We start from the raw sequence: 12,410 nt of genomic DNA, 5'->3' as shown, positions 1-12,410 counted from the left end.
AAAACATAATCTTATTTACACAGACGACACATCACCCGAGGAGGAAGATAACACGGTATCATCAGCGAGCCTCTGTATGTCTCCTACATCGGTGTACGATAGAACAGCGGGCGAGCCCGTGTGCGCCTCCACGCCGCTCGTGCACAAACCACTCACTAACGGACACGACGTCGTGGACAACAGACCTACTGGAGATAACAATAATGATACTGTCAACGGTAATGTTAGCGGTAAGTCGTTAAATAAAGTATTTTGAAATGTAGGGAAAGCCTATCAGTGGGTGTATAACAGCTCGTGTACTAGGTAAGTTGAAATGTGACGCAGTATCATCAGCAAGTCTGTGCATGTCAACGGTAATGTTAGCGGTAAGTTGCTTTAAAATAGGCAGTACGCTACTGTCTCAATTCGGAGATCAGGGTCGAGATTACAATAGGCATGTGAGAATGTTGATAGGTTTGCTCCTTATCTATGCATCTACTCTACTTGACGGAATGGTGTGTTCACGTCCGAATAGTAATCTGAAGACAGTATTGTTATTGTTAAACTAGTAATAGCACAACCATGAACACGCGTAATAAACCTTCCTCATGAATGTAACTGTATACAAACACCCGGTAATTTCAAGCCGGCGGGCGGTTATAAACTAGTCGGATAATATAAGTTTAGGTTGGTAACAATCTTAAGTTTATTTGTTTGTATGTTACAGCACCAGTGGTATCGGAGTCTGTCAACAGCATGGATGTCCTCAGTGGTGGCGAAAGTGACGCTGGAGATACACTCACGAGGCGGAACAATAATAGGTAACCTTCATTTATTGTAATATGACTTTTATTCCAACATCATAAGGTCGTTATTTGCCAGTCTATACTAATCGTCTTCGTCTGGTTCCAGCATATCGTCCAACTTGTTGGGCACGTTGCGTGAAGGAGTAAGCGACGGTCCACGACGGCGGAACGCGGATATGACGTATTTCGTCGCCAAAGAACTGCTCATGACTGAACGTACATACAAACGAGATTTGGAGCTTATCACTGTGGTGAGTTAACATAGTATATTACACTTCAGCCACTTTATATAATGTTTAGATAATTAATCCATATATAAAATCGCGCCTTTTTCCCATGAGACCCAAGAAACTTGATACGATCCTTACAAACATTCCTTGCCTCATTCACGTTGCCATCTTGTTATACAAAAATCATTTACATATGTTTCTAGAATATCTACTGAGTTATTGATATGAGTATTGGTTTAGCCTTTTGTTTTAAAATAATAATAGGGGTGATCAATTTTCTTCAGTCATAAGCACGCTATTAACTAAAAGTTAAAGTTGATCGTGTAGTCTGTGGGTGTTTTAGCACATTTTTCCTACGAGAAATAAACATAATATTATTATATATTTTTTGTACAGAAATGGAGCGCATGTGTATCGGAGTTAGCTGCGTCGGGTGACGAAGCGAGCGCGCCGCTGGCACGAGCCTGTCTTGCGTTAGAACCGCTTGCGTTGCCTAATGGGAAACTGTTAGCGAGGCTCGACAGACTGCTGGCTAATGGGACTAAAAGCGACGGTAAAAATATTAACGTTATTATTTCGGTAGTCACAGAAAGTAAACTCTAAGAATGTTGATTTGTTTATAGTCTAAATTGTTACTTACTTAAAGCTTTGTTATTTCAGTGGAAGGAGAAGAACCTGAGTACAAGAAAATAGCTGATGTCTTATATGAACATTTATCAAGTACAGCTGACGTGAGTAGAAATATTAAACTGTTTAACACTGAGAAATATGGTATGCCAGTGGCAATTCAAAATAATGTCTTTGATTTGTAGACTGCGTTTGTAATTAAGTCGTCGACAAGGCCACTTTGATGCGTATTATAGTTATTGGTCGTAGGGTGACGATATATAGCCTAAAGCCTTGTCAATAAATGGCCTATTCAACACAAAAGGATTTTTTCTCTTCGAACGAGAAGTACCTGAGATTAGCGCGTTCAAACAAACAAACAAACAAGAAACTCTTCAACTTTATAATATTAGTATAGATATGCATTTTCTGTAATAAAACAATAAAAGTACAATGTATTATTGTGGCAGGCGTACCTGTGGTACAGCAGTCGCGCGGGCTCGCTGGTGGGAGTTGTGGAGAGTGTCCGGCGCGGCAGCAGCAGCGCAGAGCTCGCCGCTGCACAGTTCGACGCGCGCTCCCCGCTGCCGCTCGCCGCGCTGCTACTGCGACCGCTGCACCGGGCTCTGCACTACCATCGACTAGCTATCGGTAACATAGCTCTTTTTCGTCTTCTGTAGTTGATTATAGATATCTGCTTAAGTTGAAGAAAAGGGTTAACCAATGAATTCACAGCGCTTACCAAATGCAGGTTGGAAACATGCATCTTATGGAAAAATTTGTAAGAAAAATAAGGAATACGAATCATAGGTTAACTTTTTTGAATTTGTACTGCCCATATAATCTGCATCTGATTATGTATTTGTTCTGATTGTTTTGGATCCAATATAAATGTTGTAGTTAATGATGTTAATGTTTTTTTTAACAGAATTGTACAACGCAGTAGAAAGTTCTCCGTCGCTGGGCGCGCTAGAAGTGGGTAGTCGAGTGGCACTAGACGCCAGCGAACAACTACAACATGGAGAAAACCACGCCGCGCTCTGTCAACTGCAAAGAGATATTACAGGTAAAATATTCCTAACCGATTTCCTTATATTAATGACATTTCTGTACACACTTACAAACATAACTATAAAGACTTGATGCTATACGAAATATTACACAACCAGTATATTTATCAACTACATTTTCTTAATTGTAAAGTTAAAATGTAATATTTATATAATATATAATGTTTTGTATTCAGGTTACGACAAGCTATTGGTTGCGGAAAGAGAGTTCATCAGAATGGGTTGTGTATACAAACACTCGTCGAGAGGACTCCAACAAAGAATGTTGTTCTTGGTAAGTCATTAATACGTTTTTTTTTATGATTAACGTTCTCTTTCATTGTTTTTACCGGTGACTCGTTGTTTAGCAAACTTAACTGTGATTTATATCGACCATCTAATATAAGTCGAATTAGTTTAATCAATTTTTATACTGTGTCTTTTTACAGCAAAATATGTATTTTGCTGTCAAAAGTCTGTTTCTTAGTTTGGTAGTAAAGAAATAGACTACTCATTACTATATTCATTGAATGTGTGTGTTTTGTCCACAGTTCACCGACATACTCCTAGTGACGTCGAAGTGTGGCGCGAGTTCATTCCGCGCCCACACCGTGCTACCTCTTCACAAGCTCACACTCACGCGCTCTGAGCTACCGCACTCATACACACTCACTGGTGATAACATGCCCCATTTTATTACTCGCATTTTAAAGTAATTTACATAACCGATGGGACAAAACGCGTACGTTTGTAATAGTTTTGTACTAAACAATGCATGAAACTTAACATCGTAGGTTGTACAATCAATACTGGGAAATAGCCAGCTAATTCATAAGGCTGTGGGCGGGTTCCTACAATGCAAAAAGAAGCATACTCGTGACATTTTGATTGCAAGTCCAATGCCTTAAGCTATCGACTTGCTACCAGTTTAAATTTATCTAATAAAAGCAATCAAAATATTAAAATGTGTAACATAAAATCGATGGTTATTGTTTCAGGCGAAGACGTAAACTTACTGCTGAGTGCTCCGAACGACGCGGAGTTCAACGGCTGGTGCGACGCGCTGCAGGCCACCATCGACGTGGCTAAGGAAATGTACACTGAAGTTGATACTGAACTCACGCCTTATGAACAGGAAACAGGTATGTTAATACTTAATCTTACAGTGCATTTTTTTGGTTGTTATCAACTAAATCACCTTACGCTGGGTGTTAATGAATACATTATTAATATGAGGAACCTAATAATATTAAAATTAATTGAAATATTTGTACGCAAAGGATGCGTGCACGTCTAAGTAAACGTACTACTATCGGCTACTACGTATAAGTATACGTATCTATTTAATAATGAGAATTAGTGTATCTTGGTACGGTGCAATCAATTTCCAGTACTGTAAAGTTATTTATAGTAGTACAAAACTATTCTCTCGATATTGCAGAGTCATCTCAGTTAAGTAGCGGTGGGTCGGGTGGCGGCGGACTAGCACACGTGTGTTGGCACCGCGTGACGTCACTTGACAGGGGACATCTGCATCTCGCTATGAGGGTAAGTAATACGCATTCATTCTTGTGCAAATCGCAAGTGTTTTGTATCTGCATAACTGTATAGCAAAATAGCGTTAAATTATGTGTATTTATTTGGCGTATGTCGTTGTATTATTTTGTCAGACTTACTTATGTGTATTTAAAGACACAGGTTGAAAAAAGGCACTGAAACAATAATAATTTCTAAAATAATATTATTTGTGTGTTATAGACGCAGTTGTCGGGGTACTTACTGCGCAAGTTCAAGAAGTCCCCGGGCTGGCAGAAGCTGTGGGTGGTGTTCGCCGTGTTCACGCTGTTCTTCTACAAGAGCTGGCAGGACGACACGCCGCTCGCCTCGCTACCACTACTCGGGTTAGTTTCCTAAACTTTACTTTCTTTGCTTTGACACCATCTCGTGTGATGTTTTGACAGTACAATTGCAGAGCTGTATTTGCGTGTGTATACGTACTTGTACGGACGATTTTAAAAACTATATATTTATGTCTTTAAAAAAACTCACGAAATAACTAATGCTGTGCATATTTTCGTTCATTGACTAAGCTGGTATGACATTGGCCATATGAGAATGATTTTTTCAATGTAGGTTCACATAAAAATAATAAACATTAAACAATATTGTTTTTGAATGACTCAGGTACAGCGTATGTACGCCGACGCCAGACGACGGCATCGACAAGGAGTTTGTGTTCAAGCTGCAGTTCAAGAACCATGTGTACTTCTTCAGAGCTGACAGTCACTACACATTTAACAGGTAACGTGACGCAGAAACTTGCCAAATTGATAGCTTATTAATTTATTTTATTAAAAAATTTCTTTTGCTCGCTATTTCGAACGTCGTTATAAAAAGTATTATTCTCATCCCATTCATGGCATAATTTGCTTAGAAATGCTCAAGTAACGTGTTTTTGAACTAATCCTATTAAATTCGAAAGTTTGTGAGCATGTATGTATGTTTTTTAAAAACCACTTGACGGATTTAGATGAAATTTAGTGGATTTACAAAGAATTTTAACCTCGGGAACTACTGACTAGAGCAGAAAGAAAGAAAATGTAGAAAAAGAAAGTACTGACTAGTACTAAATACACTTTTCTCATCATAATGTTCTCTTTCACAGATGGACGGAAGTTCTACAAAGCGCAATGATGCGACCGGCCAGCAAATAAAGACAGCAAATATTACACCCTACGTAACGAAATAGAAACGACGTAACGATACGATTGGTGCCATACGACGTGCCCGATATTATATATTTTTGTACCAGTTTTACACAGTATGTAGTGGATCTTGCCTGTATTTATTGTATGCGAATGTTTTAGTATTAGTTGAAGACTGACCGCGTCAATGAAGCTTGAAGAACAAGCGCTGATTAAACTTTGGTTATGCGTGGAGGTTATACGTAGTTCTTTGCGCTCAGAGAATATAGAATGTGGAAAAACGGAATTTTGTAGAAGGGAAGGGAAAAGGGTATTTACTTGTCCTATTGTACCTCTATTTTAATTTTGTACATTCAAAGTTAAGTAAAAATTTCTAATGTCATATACTTAGAAAACATTTAAATTCTCGAATTCTTTAGCACTAGGTCATCTGTTTTATTCCTTGAACTTTTGTTGGTAGGCTTGTAACTTTTCGCCTTGCTTTAAAGGACATTTCACTCGCTGTTCGCGCTAGAAATACGCTATTAGATCAGTATATTGGCTTATTTAGCTTTTGCGATATTGCTCGATATTAACAGTACACTGTAATATTAAGAGAAGATATGTTGCACCTAATACAGTACGTTAAAGCAATGAAATATTTAGCAACAATTAAATAAGTATGTTTGTAGACTTTCTTCCTACGCTGATGACGGTATCGTAAACTAAACTATGTTGTAGTTGTGTACTAGTGAATTAGAGATAAAGTCTGTATGAAATTAAACAAAAGTTTCTTTGCGGTTTGCTCAATGGACAAGTTCACTTTGTCTTTCGTTAGTGCACTACACTAGTCTTACTAGACTTTCGTAGTAGGTGACACTATGAGAGACCGAAAGTACGTGACCGATTTAGCGTAGCAGGAAGGAAAGCCTAGACCTCCTTACCCACTAGCGGTACAACCGCGGGAGTGACGAGCCGTTCCCGTGGCTAGTGTGTAAAGGACATAAAGGGAACCTTTTCTACCTTTTTTTTTAAAATAAAAACATTGTAAATATATTACGGCCATTAAAATAACATTAATTTGTAATGTGATGTAGATAGTTCAAGCGAAGACATCTAGGGTCCAATAGTCGAGACATTTGAGGTTTACTAACATTTTGTACATATTTATATAATTTTTAAAATGTTTGTGTCGGCTGTGTAGTAAATAGATACATTAAAGCTTTTAATTCGAATGAATCTAGATCATAAGAGTAATCATTTGTAATACATTCTTTAATTAAATGACTAGCCGTCCTTACTATGTATGGAAGCGAGAAGTCAAATCATGTCAATAATGAAGTGAAAAAATTGGTTTCGCAACTCCCGAATAAGTGCCGTATAACCTATCCAACGGTTTAAGTGGTAGTGAAATTGTTCGTAACTATTGTATAAGATTTATAGACAAGTGTCATAAGAAATGTACAATTTAAAAGTAAGAAGTAAAACAAGGATGTATTGAATCGCCTAGAGGCATGGCAAGGCACCAATTTAACTCATATTTTGCTGAAAATGTTATCGTGAATTGTAGAATTATAATACTCGCGTATGATGGGAGTATTTTCGCCTTTTGCTTAGTAGGCGAAAGACAAATGTCTACAGTAAAACGTATTTAGATAGCTCATTAATAAAGTACTGCAGTGATGTAATGTATTCCACAGGGTACGAGTTAAAACAGTAAGCAATAACCACATCACAGGTATTTGTAGTTGATATTAGTAATATTTTGTAAAGTTAGCTAAGGATAGAGCGAGCGGCGACACACCGCGGCGACATAATGGTACAAACTATGTTCATTAGTGTACGAATGAACGAATGATCACCGCATGAACGATTTGGGATAGACCGAGTGAATGATACGATTAAGACGTGTAGTGAAATCTCAAAAAAATGCCTTTTTCAACGGCAATAATTATTTCTTTTGTTTATAGAATTTGTTGGTTTCTCTTAGTGTATCTTTGCATCGAAATTTTATAAAATCATTTAATTATGAGTGCTATAGTGTGAAATATTCCCAAAGCTTATTATTTATAGATTTATTTATAACATTTTATAGAGTAATGTTAAAACGGGAGAACTTCAGCATTTGGAAATCACTCAGAATCATATAGTAACATTATATTGTAAAAACGACATTTATCATAATAAATTATTTTATCATATTGTTATCTGAAACATTTGGCTCAAGTCAAACGTTATAAAGGATAAAATCTGTTCAAAATTATATAAAAATAAAACATTCAAATTGATTCGACGTTTTATTTAGATTCCTTCTAAAATGTTTGTTCAAAATGTACTTATAATTTAATTTGGCTTTGGCAACACCGAAGTAGATTTACACATAAAAGATCTAATGTTAGGGGCCTGTTTCATAGTGCCAAAAAAGTTATCCATGGTCCTATATTAGTAGCTCTAGTACAATAATAATGATGATGATTAGGATTGCTACACACATATTCGGTTCGGCAATATTTATCCAACAATAAAACGACTCTACTCACTTGAGCTACTTGTGTCGTTTCATCGGGTGTTCATGTACCCATATTCAGTTTTACCGATTAATGCCGAACCGAACATACGTGTCGTAAGTAAGCCTTACATACACAGTTAAATACAGATAGGACAACATACAATATTATAATCTGTTATATTCTTTGACATAACTTAGATAACTTTTTTAACACTCATGAAATCAGTTACAGAATCAGATTTCGAATATTCCATACATTACTTAGTTATATTAAAATGCTTTCTGAGATCAAAAACAATCTTTGGCATTCTGTTCTACGATAAAGGTGGCACATTCACTTAGTTAATATTAGGTAAAATAAAATGCTGTCAGAATTCTTATATCTAGGTTTATGCTTATAATATAGTCGTCACTCAAAACTGGCCGGCTCTCACGACTTACAAAGAATGAGCAGATTCAGATCTTACTTATCATAATATGCAAATTATTTGTTAAAGAAATTGATATAGGCGTCGTTAAGTACTGGTTTAAAATCAGTTTAAGTTAGTTTCGATAAAAAGTAATTAAAAACTTAACTATAAAACACTTACAGCAGCCGTTGCATTCAAAATTAGTTTTCGTTCAAATAAAAATGCTTCAAAAAGAAGGCTAGGTAACTATTTAAATCACCGAAAAAATAAATCTAATTTGTCCATCTGGTCATTCTCTCGTAAGTCGTCTAAATTGTTCTACTTATACCTTTCATACAATATGTTCAGAATCATTTGGTCCCACTCCGAGAGCTCGCCAGTTATAACTGACTATAAAAAAATATCTTACAATATTTACACTCACGCTTAGCGCACTACACCACTAATAAAATACGTAGCCACAAAAATGGTTTTGTGCTTCAATAATAAATAATACAATCTAAAAAGTTTTATAATCGATAATGTCGAAAGAGTATAATATGGTAAATAATAAATAAGTAGTTTGTCATAGTTCACTTACATATAAATAATGTCTAAAAGATCTTTATGTACAAAATCATTAATAACTATCTATATACTTTCTTATTTGTGCTAGTTCAACAACTGCAAAGCACTTTCATAAATTATTTCATTAAATGTCAATTCCAAAGATAAATGTACTTATTTTTGATAAATTTTTCATCAATAGGATTTCTACATTGATCATGAATATAGACAATTTGAATTCACTAAAATTACAGCTTCGATAGCTTGAATTATAATTGTTCAGATCACTAGTATGACACAAGAAAAAGTTCTAATTTGGTGGTTCCACACAGTTGCCACTTATAAAATCACTTAAATGTTCAGATCTTTAGTTCACTTACATCCTAGTTGAAACAGCATCTCCGTTTTCTTTGGTGTCTGTCTCGACGGGTTCCTTATTTCGTTTCTTCCTGAAGAAAGAGGCTGCTGTACTGGATCGTATTCGGAAGGAGCCGGGCGTGCCGTTGGCCACAGACGCCGCTGAGCCCTCGTTCGGCTGCTCTTGTATCTTCGGTGACTTGTCCCGTGGCCGCGTACGGTAGGAGAAGCTGGCTGCTTGTAGACGTGCTCCTGTAATTGATTGGTAAGTATTTACTAAAATGTTGCTTTTGAAATACCGGTACTTTTGATTTCTACAGTAAATATCTTATCTCCTGTAATTGAATGGCAATGTCGTCTAAAGTTAACAGGTAAATCTAGTCTAACAAAGAGATAATAGAATATAAACATTGTGATAGACAGATATATATTAGTTTTATGCTTAGATATTAACTCCTCAGATTTGTTATACAGTCACATTTTAGTATCATTAGTCTTTTAGTCAATATTAGTGCTGAAGTTTGCACATGAGCATTTTTAGTACTTAATCTATCATGCCTTATTGGAGAAAAATATATAACGCTGATTGTTATTTGATTATTACCATGGCCAAGCGGTAGTCAAAAGAGTGGAAGGTACATTACGTCTAGGCACAAGTCTTACCCAATCCCTTGGGCGGCTTGTGGTTGTGCGGCGGCGGCGCGTGTCCGTGGCCCGTGGGCGTGTGCGGCGCCGACAGCGAGGCGGGCGCCGGCGCCGCCACGTCCGCGCGCCGCACCACCATCGAGTGCGACGTGCGCCGCCGCTCGCCCAGCTCCAGCTCCGTGCACGTGCTGCGGATATAGGAATTAATTTTTAATCACTCTATGCTAAAAGACAACTCCTGTAATATAAATTCTATATAGATCGGTCTTGCGTGGGAATCGGCAAGATAAGTTGTAAATTATCAGCGCTTAAAGTAACGACAACGTATATACTATTTCAGTCCATTTGATGTAGGGTCTACTCACGGTCTGTGTGGATGTCGCGTCCGTGTCCGTCGCATCTCAGAGCGGTGCCTGTGTGATCCACTCGGCGCTGTCTCCGCGCGCGATGACCGCATACTGCCGCCGCGGTTAGCTGCATACATCAAACATTAGCATCGGTCTTAATAATGAAATAGGAACTATCAGAACGCCAACAATTAGACAATCATTCAGGCGACTCTTATGGTTGTAGTGGAGAGTACAGTTTGAGGGTGCTATACTCACGCATGTTGGCGGAGTCGAGCGGGTGCGTGTAGATGCGCTTGCGCGCCTGCAGCATGGTGTAGACGAGCGCGGCCAGCGAGCGCGGCGGCGCGTGCGGCGCGGGCGCGGGCGCGGGGGCGGGCGCGCCGCGGGGCCGCGTCACCCACCACGTCTCCATGCGGCCCTTGCCCTTCACCTCCACCTCGCCGCGCCGCTCCAGCCCGTACCCGCTGCGCTCCAGTAGCTGTGCCGTTCCAAACGTGATATAAACGATGCAAGTATACCTATAATTTTCAACCACGCTACGAGCTACAAATGACTCGTAACCATTATAGCAGACGAGTATATGAGCCCGTATATCTGTGTTATATCAGACATTTACGTATGTTTCCTCCAACACCCTAACCTTAAATATGTTATGGCTATTGTAAACTCACCTGCTTTGTATACTTAGTAACTTGTATCTTGTCCATATCTCCCGTAGACTCCATGCGTGACGCCTCATTCACCGTGTTACCCCAGATGTCGTACACTGGCTTGCGAGCACCGATCACTCCGCCCACCAGTGGACCACAGCTTATACCTTCGTAATAAAAAGGTAAATAATATATAGGTTTCACCATTTCTAATTATACATACAGTCGTTGTCACTTTATCTGGCAGATAGGTTATCTGACACTAATCCACAAACTATTAAACTGAATTCCTAAAATTAATAAATGTATTTCATGCACTTTAAACCGTTCTCAACCTAGATCACCTTAAGCTGCTCATTTATAAGCGTTGCGAAAGTTTGGAATTTGGTAACGCAATGGCGATAGCTTTAAATTTAATTGAAGGCAACAAAACATAGTTGAACTAGTCTCAGCATAATCCATGTTCATTAAAAAGGTAGTTAAATAGAGAGACTGACCTACTCTAAGTCGGAACTTGTTGAAGCTGTGTTTGTTGATGTCTTCGAGCGCCTCGCGTAGCGCGAACGCGTAGTCCACGAGCGCGCACAGGTGCTCGCAGTCGTCCTCTCCTGACTGTACGGAAAGAACAGGAGTGAAATCACCGAAAACAATAAATAAAGGCAATTTTTCAAGTTAGGAGAGCGTGCTGACGAACTTTAGCTCATGGGAAGATTGCGTTCTCTAGAGAACGTACAGAACCTCGTTAGAAATCTTGTGTGCCTACCTTATTTTGATTAGGATTAAGTCCGGAGGCTGCCATGTAAGTCGCGGCGATCGTCTTGATCTTCTCAATACTCTTGAACCGTTGCTGATTCAACAGTTTATCGAAATCAACTGTAAGGAAAAATGGTGTTAAAAACGTCGTGGATCACCATTGGATAAAGTTTTTACGAGAACAAGTTGTATAATTTTTCGATTAGTCCGTCAATTACCCTTTTCCTAATAGAGTCGAAAAGATGAATTAGTAGCTTGGAAGCCTTGAAACTGAAAGACGTAGTATGGGATGTTTTTTTCAAAATAGCATTACAAGTTTTGATTTAAATTGTATCAAAGTATAAGGTAATATAAAGCCAATCGTTTGGTACATTACAAATGATCTCGTTGAGCACGCGCATGCAGTCGACGGCCTTCTGCTCCGAGTAGAACTGGTCGAAGTTGGGGATGCCCGCGAACATCACGCCCACTTCATCTCGCCACTGGGAGTACAGCTCCTGCACAAATGATGATAATATAGATCATATTTTAAACTATTTAATCTTAAAATATGTTGTTTGAATGATTTATTATAAAAACTTATATCAGAGATTAACCTCCAAATAAAATAATAAGTTATTGATTTAATCCCTAAAATAAAAGGCATCTTTTTTATGGCGTCACTTAACATACGTGTGTTTTTTGGGTTTTATAGTAATCACCGTCCATGGTAATCACTGACAAGTTTCATTTCATATACTTAGTCTTATGGGGTGGTAAAACGTCTGGCAATTAAAGGTTTTATGCGCATAACCTAAAAACGAGTTGGAATATATTTAACAACGTATAAGATATGA

At 38.2% G+C, this 12,410-nt stretch overlaps 2 protein-coding genes across 24 annotated transcripts in view; one reads left to right on the top strand and one right to left on the bottom strand.

Moving 5' to 3' along the window:
• LOC142979547 (FERM, ARHGEF and pleckstrin domain-containing protein 1-like) overlaps positions 1–7,642 on the top strand; it is a 62,322-nt gene extending 54,680 nt beyond the window's left edge. For all 15 annotated transcript variants that reach the window (XM_076124572.1, XM_076124540.1, XM_076124642.1 and 12 more), the window contains 14 exons: positions 24–230; positions 707–800; positions 892–1,036; positions 1,412–1,568; positions 1,676–1,746; positions 2,092–2,272; positions 2,550–2,687; positions 2,868–2,965; positions 3,222–3,345; positions 3,669–3,812; positions 4,112–4,218; positions 4,429–4,571; positions 4,855–4,971; positions 5,336–7,642. In XM_076124572.1, coding sequence (XP_075980687.1) covers positions 24–230; positions 707–800; positions 892–1,036; positions 1,412–1,568; positions 1,676–1,746; positions 2,092–2,272; positions 2,550–2,687; positions 2,868–2,965; positions 3,222–3,345; positions 3,669–3,812; positions 4,112–4,218; positions 4,429–4,571; positions 4,855–4,971; positions 5,336–5,384 — 1,775 coding nt within the window. In that variant the 3' untranslated portion in view covers positions 5,385–7,642. The remainder of the gene's footprint in view (positions 1–23; positions 231–706; positions 801–891; positions 1,037–1,411; positions 1,569–1,675; positions 1,747–2,091; positions 2,273–2,549; positions 2,688–2,867; positions 2,966–3,221; positions 3,346–3,668; positions 3,813–4,111; positions 4,219–4,428; positions 4,572–4,854; positions 4,972–5,335) is intronic.
• The window catches only part of Ac78C (adenylyl cyclase 78C), a 105,622-nt gene continuing 100,850 nt past the window's right edge, over positions 7,639–12,410 (bottom strand). For 7 of the 9 annotated variants that reach the window (XM_076124486.1, XM_076124454.1, XM_076124494.1 and 4 more), the window contains 8 exons: positions 11,951–12,071; positions 11,585–11,694; positions 11,319–11,433; positions 10,843–10,988; positions 10,427–10,649; positions 10,187–10,295; positions 9,840–10,009; positions 7,639–9,428 (listed from right to left, as the gene is read on the bottom strand). In XM_076124486.1, the coding sequence (XP_075980601.1) occupies positions 9,196–9,428; positions 9,840–10,009; positions 10,187–10,295; positions 10,427–10,649; positions 10,843–10,988; positions 11,319–11,433; positions 11,585–11,694; positions 11,951–12,071 (1,227 nt within the window). In that variant the 3' untranslated portion in view covers positions 7,639–9,195. Of the gene's footprint in view, positions 9,429–9,815; positions 10,010–10,186; positions 10,296–10,426; positions 10,650–10,842; positions 10,989–11,318; positions 11,434–11,584; positions 11,695–11,950; positions 12,072–12,410 lie in introns of all 9 variants that reach the window. The other 2 variants (XM_076124515.1, XM_076124505.1) reach the window with 2 other exon arrangements.

Source organism: Anticarsia gemmatalis, chromosome 2 (assembly GCF_050436995.1).
Source record: "Anticarsia gemmatalis isolate Benzon Research Colony breed Stoneville strain chromosome 2, ilAntGemm2 primary, whole genome shotgun sequence".
Classification (NCBI taxonomy): domain Eukaryota; kingdom Metazoa; phylum Arthropoda; class Insecta; order Lepidoptera; family Erebidae; genus Anticarsia; species Anticarsia gemmatalis.
This window is presented reverse-complemented; position numbering and strand designations above follow the sequence as displayed.